This window comes from Coffea eugenioides, unplaced genomic scaffold, assembly GCF_003713205.1.
Source record: "Coffea eugenioides isolate CCC68of unplaced genomic scaffold, Ceug_1.0 ScVebR1_3312;HRSCAF=4506, whole genome shotgun sequence".
NCBI lineage: Eukaryota > Viridiplantae > Streptophyta > Magnoliopsida > Gentianales > Rubiaceae > Coffea > Coffea eugenioides.
In genome coordinates this window covers 8,668-18,906 of record NW_020863877.1, presented here as the reverse complement: position 1 = coordinate 18,906, position 10,239 = coordinate 8,668, and the positions used below count along the sequence as shown (strand labels likewise).

General features: G+C 33.7%; 1 protein-coding gene across 14 annotated transcripts; it reads right to left on the bottom strand.

Annotated features, from left to right (window-relative positions):
- Window positions 1–1,173: 1,173 nt before the first annotated feature.
- Window positions 1,174–9,848, bottom strand: LOC113757783 (2-dehydro-3-deoxyphosphooctonate aldolase 1-like). 14 transcript variants are annotated; one of them, XM_027300897.1, is made up of 18 exons: window positions 9,702–9,848; window positions 9,258–9,297; window positions 8,960–9,058; window positions 8,805–8,852; window positions 6,300–6,342; window positions 6,082–6,179; window positions 5,752–5,848; window positions 5,401–5,466; window positions 4,580–4,639; window positions 4,384–4,458; window positions 4,156–4,240; window positions 3,763–3,854; window positions 3,560–3,604; window positions 3,091–3,189; window positions 2,846–2,893; window positions 2,654–2,701; window positions 2,168–2,247; window positions 1,174–1,633 (listed from the first exon to the last, which is right to left on the bottom strand). In XM_027300897.1, exons 5-17 carry the CDS (start codon window positions 6,333–6,335, stop codon window positions 2,191–2,193), a joined length of 906 nt encoding a protein of 301 aa, XP_027156698.1. In that variant the 5' UTR covers window positions 6,336–6,342; window positions 8,805–8,852; window positions 8,960–9,058; window positions 9,258–9,297; window positions 9,702–9,848; the 3' UTR covers window positions 1,174–1,633; window positions 2,168–2,190. The 14 variants fall into 14 exon arrangements, with proteins under 14 accessions (XP_027156698.1, XP_027156703.1, XP_027156700.1 ...); XM_027300902.1 differs by having other exon boundaries at window positions 8,960–9,019; XM_027300899.1 differs by having other exon boundaries at window positions 9,258–9,293.
- Window positions 9,849–10,239: the final 391 nt, after the last annotated feature.

Here is a 10,239-nt window from a genome sequence, read left to right as displayed (position 1 = left end):
CATCAGTTACAATTTAATCTTTTTTTGTTATTTTAAACAAATGCCATGATCACTAATATCTGACTAACTAAAGAATTTTATTCTTTTTGTTGTGCGTCTGATAAGGTAATTATTTTCCTTATTTTCCTAGTTACTCGTTCACTGTCAGATGTAGCCATTCTTGGAGTTTTTTTTGCTAAAATAACACTTTTTCTAAAAAATAGTCTCAATATGATTCACTTTCAAACTTTATTCCCATAATGATGTTATTATTGCCACCTTATTATCTTGATTGCCATGTAGGATAACAAGAAAGGAAAGTTTTGATCTAGTTTATAGTTTCCAACATGAGTTAAAATTTTTAATTTTTTTTTAATCATAGAGACACAATAAGATTGCATAACTTTGATAATTTTCTTATAATTATTTAAAATAAATTCTACCATTATTGACCTTACTATGATTGGTCTCTATATTTTTCTTGAAATGAATCAAACCTATTGCATATATTTTTTCAAGAATTAAATTTGAAAAATTCAAAAATTGCAACAAAAATTGTAAGCAATAACAAGAAAAAGTTACAAAAACTTCAAGGTTATTATATTTGTTTATATTATCATTCTTACTCTTTGAAAAAAGCTTTTACAAGATGTAATAAAACTGAAATTTTCAAGTTTTCAATTGCAAACTAAAAACTGCTATATTATTTTCTCCTAGACATTTTATCAAACACACGGTGTGAGAAATCATTTGTTATACAATTACTATTAAAATTTTTTTGAACGCCATAGCAATGTTTCAAAAATTGCACAATAGAAAAGATAAAAGAATAATCTTTGTTTACCTTGATATTATCAAGGATGATAATGAATTTTTATATACTGTTAATATAAATATTGACTTCTCAAAATTACGTTTGACAAGGAAAAGACAATGAAAGGAAAAAATACACGAGAGAGAGAATCGAAAAAGATATTAAATGGAAAAAAGAAATAAAGTGTGCATCTATCTCTGTCCTGACACATGTGCAACCTATATGGCAAAAAAAAGATTATAAAGGTAATAAATTTTAAAATTACGTTACTTTGGGTATATTTTTTAGAAGGAGAGTTATTTTAGCAATAAACTCCCATTCTTGTCCAGATTATTTGAGGATAATTGGTACGAATAGCAAACTCTGTACAGTGGCATGACTTGAAAGTCCAAAACCCATGGTAATTCTGGATTTCTGCAAAGAATGGTGGCTTGCTAAAGAGAGAAAAAAGAATTTCACGGCGTCTTTCTCTTTTTTCCCCTACCCGGCCCCGGTGTTTTGAATCATCCATTTCCACATGAAAGCAAGAGGGCAAAAATGAAAAAAATTAGAAAAAAAAAGAAAAAAGAGGCCCTCTAAATAACTACTCCCCCATAGTTTAGGTGACTCTCTGTGTGCAGAGATTTTGCTTCCCACTGTTCTAATCTTCTACCACAAATATATGCTTCCACAAATTATCTAAAGACACATTCTTATAATTCTTCAACATATTGCCAAGCGTACACTTGAATCATAGTAAGGGCCATTCCTGTCCCCTCAGGAATGATTCTCCCAGCACCTCTCATCCATATGCTGCTACTCTAGCAACTGAAGCATGCTTAGGACTCCAGAGGCTTTTGCCTGTTTGATAAAATACCGAAAAAGGAAAGGCTAAACAACTTCAAATTATGGTGAAAGGTTAATCTAGTGAAGCATAGGACAGTCAAGTTATAATGCAATCCGACTTAATAAGTATGGGCTTCAATAACTCTGTTCAAGGAAGGCAAACACATTTAAACCAATTAGATAACCACATTTCACTATTTTGATTCATCTAAAGCGTGACCAGCAAAAAGAGATGCAAATGTATGGTATCAGTGTATGAACAGATTTTAGCACAAGTGTCTTACTCATTCAAGTCCAACAGCTTTTTCGGCAAAAATGATTATCGCTTAGTCTAAGCGTAATATTGAAATCAAAGAGATGTACAACTTTGGTGTCCATTCAGTTACTACTTTAATCATTTCATCACTGAAATCTCGAAAGTCAGAAGTTGTTTGTTCTTGTCAACTGGTTTTAGGTAAAAAGATGTGCAAGTTCACCTATAGTTACCTTGATGTTAAAATGTTGAAAGAGAAGAGGAAATGCGTTGGTGGTACTAGATTGCATACTTACATAGAGAAATTTCAGAAACCTCTCTAATCTTGAAATGGAGAGAGATCAATTCTAAACTGTTGCTTCCCCTTGCTAACCTTCTGCAAAACCATAATTTTAAATCAGTTGAAAGAAAAACAAAAAAGGGAAAAAGGACCATTATAACTATGGAGTTGTAACATTGCAAGCAACTGAACAAAATGTGATGCTGAGTCAAAAGGGCCAATAGCCCAAAATGCTGAGCCACCAGTCTAAACACAGGCATATTTGGAGTATCTTTAAATATGCAAGAGCGCATATCTAAGACAATAGTCTCAAAGCCAACAAATGGATAGTCATAAATAAATAGGTTAATCATTCACAGCATCCTGGAGCTATAGGTTCAATGGCAAGACATTGCATTCACTCAATGTCCAACTATCCAATAAAAATAACCGAAGGGCTGGAAATCAGAAAATGATATGCATCTTTCATCACTATGCAGTGGTTCAGGGACAGGTAACTTACAGCAATTGACACAAGCTCTTCTAACAGTTCCTCAAAATGGCGAAGAGGCTATCCACAAGACAGGGGGAACAAGTCGAAATAAAGGTAAATTTGATTAGCTTAGTGAACTTGTAACACTTTTATAGGGAAGCACTACAAAATAGGACACGTTCTCAGAGACCGAGAAATTTGGGCAGTGGGCAGAAAACTTACCCATTGCGTTGGGCCATCAACTGGAGCACTTAAGGGGTCATTATGCACCTAATAACCGAGAAAACCAAGCTAGTTAAGAGTAAACAATAGAGTTCAAAAGTCAACAAGCTGACTGAGAAATAGTCATATTAACCAAGGTCAAAAGCATCACCAATTCAAAATTTTCCAAGCAAATCTATTTAATCCAAAGAATTCTAGACATCAACGAGAAATACTCTTTGTCAATCACCAATTCCTTTTTATACCTCCATAAAGATGCCATCCACGCCAACAGCAACTGCTGTCCTGGCAATGCAAGGTATTAATTCACGGAGACCACCACTGGCAACGCCACCTCCTTCCAGCTGTTTAAAAATGAATAAATGTATTTTATTATGGTAATAAGTCAATTATTTGTAAACAAAATTCAAAACATTAGCATTATCTTCAGATCTTTGTTTGTACATTACCTTGCTTACAACTATTTTGATAATTAAAGCATCATTTATCAGTTTCAGCTATCTCTATCCGTCATGGAGTATCATTCTTTTAAACAAATAGTTTGTTGTTTATCATTTTCTAATCTGCCGGCCAATAGAATACCCCTTTTCCTCCAAATTCTGAAGTTAACAACTAGGTATATCTTTCTTTCGGCTGAACAAGCCACAGAGTTTATTTGAATCAAACATAAATGTTACTCTAGCATCAATCTATACGTCATAAAGTAATCCAAACCTTTTTTCCTGCAGGTTGTTGTAATGAATGTGTTATGTCAGCCACCTGTAGATGGTAACCAATTGACAACAAAAGTAGCCTTCAGAAAATGATATAATACTGAAAGCAGCATTATATGACCCAAAGTTGGTAAAGCAAATGCTCTATTTGCTAGAACATGTTAAGTAACAGCTTGTATGCATGAGAAGGAATGCATATCTTACCACTGGACAATTGGCTTCCCTCATCCATTCCAGGTTGCGTGGATCAACAACCAAATCATCTGAAGTACAGCAGACAAATACAACACAATACACTGTTTGAATTTCAGGAAACATAGAAACAACTTTTATTCATGAAATTCCAGAATCAAATCAACTTTAAAAAGTACACAAGTAAAACTTTCAGAAACTCAAAAAATCTCTCTGATTGTCCAATATAACATAGTTCGCACCTATCCTTCAAACAATGGTATCCAAATTAAATAGAGTTAGATGGTCTAATAAGCTAAGCTTTCTTTACTTGGATATATCAAGGTAATATTTCAGTAGCAGTCAGTAACAGGGAAATGCCAGGTTATGGACAAACAATTGGGCAAGAAACTGAAAACGACTTACTATAGCCAAACATCGTTCCTCTCTCACAGACCATAACATTTGGATTTCCTGCCAGCCTAACCTTTTCAGCAGAATTCACCATGACCTGGCCAGATGCTTGATTGTCAGTTTCTTATCTGGGAATGTATGCATGTACACGTGGACTTAAAATATCTGGGTATGTATGCATGTATGCATGGTTGAAGGACATAAAAGAAGAGCAGAAAGACAAAAAAACTTGCCACTTACAGAAGGTGCACAAAATTGGCCCTTCTTAATATTAATTATCTTCCCAGTCTGAGCAGCTGCAACTAGCAGATCTGTCTGTCAGTCAAAGAGCCAATTGAAATTATCAATTTTACCTTTTAAGTTGCATGTTACTATCTCTTTTACCATGAGATGTAAAATCATCATCGTGCAAAATTAGCTATGGGATCAATCTTACCTGTCGACAGAGGAAAGCAGGTATCTGAATTATGTCGGCAACCCTTCCAACTGCTTCACACTGGCAAAACAAGTATTACAGACTGTCAGTGTTTTCATTTCACCACCACTTTGTACACTAGATATGTTGATTGGCATTTGATGATTCAGTTAAAAAACAAACAGGAAAGGCTTTGTTTGGATTGCAATTTTCTGAATTTTTGGTAGAAAAATTACTGTAGCGATTTGATATTTGTGAGGTAAAAAGGTGATTGGAAAATGTGTTCACGGAAAACGTAGCAATTTTTCTTTAGAAAATTGCTGTATAAACAAGGCCTAAACCTTTACATGGCATGGAAGGGAAAAGACATTTAAGCGGTGATCACGTGATTTCTCCAACAGAAAGCAAATGATACCTGTGGAATGCAAAGTTCAAGCTACCTACTCATCCATGCTCATTTATCCAAGAAAGTGTAAAAAGAAGACTTGGAACTTAGAAGTCAACATCAGTAACTAAATATAATTGAGCACAAAGGACCCATATTTGCCTCGAAAAATTAGGTGTCATGGTTTAAATGTCTTCTTGGCTGGGTAATTAACAAGATTAACTTAGATGTAAACCACATAAATGTACATGTGAGAATTTTCAGATGATTAACTATCAAATTAGGTGAGGTTAAAGTTCACGGCAAATAACATAGCATGTGCAGCAGGGTATCTGCATACAAGAGACGCTACACCTTAGAAGTCTGCCACAGCATAATTCAAAATAAAAACAGGAGAAGGATTCAGGAAATGCACAGAATGCAGTAGAATTCTGGTGGGGAAAAATAATAAACTTACCTGTATTGTTTCGTGAACATCAGTGATTACGGGAATGTCATATTCAACTTTCACTTTTTCAAGTATCTATCAGAAAATGAAAATGAGAGCTTCAGGAATTAGCTATAATGAAACCTCATTGTCAAAAATTCAACTCGCACATATGTGAAGCAAAAGTCAATCACAGAAAAGGGGTGCTAACGGAAAACTGTGAAAATTTGTGACGTAATAGTTAACTAAAGAATGATGAAAAAAAAAAAACTTCTTTCTTCAAATTCCTCTCTTCCTGTTTATCTGAGTATAGTCTTCAGAAATTAGTCAAATAGATGTTGAATACCATAAAGCACCAAAAAGAGGCCTAGATATGAATACCTTCAAGCCTTCAGTCAAGCCAGGGCCACGAAATGATTTAGAGGAAGTCCGGTTAGCTTTGTCGAAGCTAGACTTGAACACCAATGGCAACCCAAGTCTACAGATGACAAGTAAATTAAGAACACAAAGAAACAGCAGCAGATATATAGAGTGGACAGCAAAGTAAAGAATATTTCTTAAATTGGAATCCTACAGGTGACAAGCAAATGAAAAGTACAAAAAGCAGTTGCATTTATTGAGTGCACACTGGACAGCAGACAACGGATCTCATGATTATCATATAAAAGTAGAACAAGTGTCTCTCATTGAAAGCAAAACTTGTGAGAGCACCTCGAAGTGATGGCCTTGATGTGCTTGGCCATATAGAGAATGTGCTGCTCTGATTCAATCACATTGGGACCTGCTATAACAAAGAAGGGTTCTGCTGTCTGGTTTTGATAAAATTATTTGACAGCAGTTCCAATCCATAAGTGCTACATTTAAAACAAAGGGATAGGACAGAAAAATAGGAAAGGCAAACAAGACGATGGGACTCATAAATTTAGGACCTTGAGCTGGTTGAATAGGGCATTTGTTGAACCCATCTCTTCTCTGCAAAATTAACCAAGAGACTAGTTAACTGGGGCCTCACGCATTGCTATGAGATTGCCCAGATGTGTCATTGGTATTTGTAATGGCATCAATGTAATCAAAACCACAGACAGCTAATGTTTAATTTAATGCAGCATTGATGAAGGGAAATATTCAAATCATTCTATTGTTTCTTTTATAAGAGAACAAAATCAATACTCAAATCTTTAATTATTCAAGATATTTCGCAATCATGAAAGTACATCCATGAAAGAACATATACAAACTTGAAAATTTACATCTAAAGACTACCAAGGTGTAATATTTTTCCATTATGCAACATATTTGGTATATCAGTATGCTTACAACAAAAGTTACAACAGTTGCAGTGGTGCTTCAAATTTCAAGTATCAGCTCATTACCATTGCCTACTGTTGAAGAAAAATTTAAGGCCATAACATCACACTGTAAAATCAGTAGTAATTATCTTCAACAGTTTTTGCTATTTTCATACATATGATCAATCCTTCATAGAAATACCAGAACACACGAAATGGCTTTTAACTTACACAGATAATAGATAACTTCAAAATAGAATCACCAGTGGTATATGTTTAACATACCAAGTACTTCCACAATATTCCTCACTTCAAAAATTATTTCACTCCCATTTGGTAATCTCCTTAACAACGTGTTCATGTTGCTCATACTATTCATACCACCCACAAAACAGACAGGAAGCTTAAAAAAATCCACCAAACAGCAAGTTTCTATCCCTTCATTGTTCAATCTATATCTATCCCCAGATCATAAATTATAATATTTAAACAACTAGACAAACACCAAACTTGCAATTAACAAAAAATAACTCAGCAATGGGAACAATATATTGATGGATTCATCAGTATCATGCATAAGGTTACTTACATACAGTGCAAAAAGAGCAAACTCAAGCATGCACTGAAAAGCTGGAACAGAATGCAATTCAGTTTCTTGATAAAACAAAAGAACAAAATTCTACAATATCGATCTCGTAATATATATTAATCCTCCATTATCATGAATTCCTAACATCAGCAAGGATTTGATCAATAAAAGTCCCTTTATTTTATTTTTTTGGTTGTTGTCAAGTAAGATGAGGAATTGGTGAATCATGCCGAGCATAAAATTCAACTCTAGCAACTAATGAAATGATAGTTCACAATTTTGAAAAGAACCCACCAAAAATCTAGTCAAATGAACAAATGACATCAACAGAATCAAAGGAAACCATCAAAACTCCACTATCAAGAAGACCGATGGGAAAACTTTACGTCATTCAAGCAGAACTAACCAACAGCCATTGTACGGATGCCAAGCAAAATTTATGGACATCAAGTAATAAATTTGCAAAAGACAATAAGGAAGCACTAACAGATACAAAATTATGGAATTTACTGTATAACAGATTCCACAAGGTTTAGGCGAAACAGAAGCAATGCTGAAAAAAATGAGGGACAAATTTAAAGCCATAAAGATCCTCTTATTTAATAACTTATGAGGAGGTCTGACATGGTCTGACATGTATAAACTCAACCATGCAAGATGCATCCGTGCTTGAAACAAAATTATAATTAATGGAATTCTGGACATCAGAAAATGCTCAAGTGAGCATATTCATTTTCTTGAAGTAATAATGACTTAAGGGCTGGTGAAACTGATGCAGACAACTTAAAAATTAAGTCGACAAACTTTTCAACATATTTCATACTATACATAAAGTATACAACAACAAAAAATCAAAAGGATAAAATTCATAGAATACCTGCTGGAAATTTTGAAAATATGTGAGAACCAAAAATCTTGCTAGGCGAACATGTTTGGTGTAATTGAAAGGGTACACAAATTCACTGCTCCTTCATTTTTGGAAATCAACCCAATAAACAAAGAACAAAAATTGCAAACAACGACCAATGGGAAACTAAAAGAGAAAGTTTAGGAAAAAAAGGAATGTATGGCTGTAGGAAAAAAAGGAATGTATGGCTGTCAGAACTTTTGACACTTCTTAAGTGATATCAATAGACATGAAGGAGTTGTCATCCCATCAGGCTTTCGTATTAAATTTTCTTTTCAGGCTTTTTCACAAATACCTTATATGCATGCAAAGAACTATCTTTCTTTGTTCAATTCAAATTAAAGCTAGGCCAAAAATTGTCGCAAAGTGTGCGTAGAAGACTTACATATAAATGCTTTATAATTAACTGTTTGTTCTATTTATATGGACACCAGTTAAACCTCTATCTATATATCAAACACTTTGTCTAAGAAATAATTTCCCCATGAAAATCAATTTGTAAGTAGAAAGCATATCAAAATCATAGCCAAAACCATTGACAACCCATAACACTTCACCCAAAACTGAACTTATAACCATAAAAGTGCACAATGCATATAAATATTCACTCTAAAAAGGAAAATGATTAGTATCTTATATTTAACTTAACTGAAAATTTGTTCTTCGGGTGAGTTTGAAGAGCTTCAGTCTTTGACTTCTAGCAGCACAAAACTAGCACGAAAGTTCAAAAACAAAACCAGCATCCAAACGCAAACTATCAACTGCAATTGATCGAAAGAAATACTAATTGAGATGAAAATCAACCTTGTTGAATTGGATGAGACTTGAACAGCGAGCTCGGAGCAGAGGATGCCGTTGAATTATCTAAGGTGAAATTTATATCATGTAAATCATCCAGTTGATCTACATCACATTTAAATATGTTAACTTAGCTACAAAAAAAGAAAATGATTAACTAGTTTCTACTTTCTTGAATTGTAGTAAGCACACTGATATTTATCAGATCCTCTTTCATGTGCTTTGCCTACTTCAAATCAGCCATGGAAATTCAACTTGATAAGAAAAATAGTAAAAATAACTTGAACATTTTCAAGTAGATTACTCTTGATTAAGAGAGGATTTCTTGATCTGCACCCACCTAGCTAGAAAAGACCAGAAAGCAGCTTTTACAACACAGTCTCTTAACCATGGAACAACTAATCTGGACTAAAGTTATTGAGGCAAATTATACACAAACACTGAAAAAATCAATTATCATTTATCACCATATAATTGTAACTTTGATCATGGGAGATCATGGAATATCTGTGATCTAGAACAGTTCTTGGGCCTCTTTCAAAATATTTATATATATATATATATATAGACACACACACACACACACACACAAATAATGTGGCACCAAAAACCAATGTTCCATTCAACAACCTTAATCAAACAAAACGAAAATAAGGTTCCCAATCACTGATATTAAACAAAAATTCCTAAAAAACCAATAAGAAGGAAACCAAATTCAAACAAAAGAAGAAAATTTTGCACCAATTACCTCGTAATCGGAAGGTACATTGATGGATTTGGAGAGGAAAGCCCGTGGATTTGGAGGAAAGTGAATTTAAGAGTGAGTGATTGGAAGAGTGAGAATTTGGGAGAGTGGAAATAATTCAGTATACGACGTCGTTAACTTATGGCAGGGTTTTAGTTGGAAACCCCAAAAAATCGATAAGCAAGCCTCTGCTACCCGATCTTGAAAACCCTTAGGGATAATTTTAGAAACCTTCCTTGAGGTTTGTGACAATTTCATTGAGCACCCTTAGGTTTGAAAAATTACATCTACCTTCCTTAATTTGATAGCTTTAGTAACAAAGTCTTAAAATAATATTGATTTGATCAAAATTTTAAATGAATACCCAAAATGCCCTTGTGTAATGAGTTTTAAGTTACTTCCTTGTACAATTATAAGATTATCTAGTATAATTATAAGAAAAATGTATCAAATTTTTTATGTCCATATCTACTATTTGATAAACAACTATAATAATAATTTTATTACTATGATATGATACTTTTGATGGTATTTTATTATA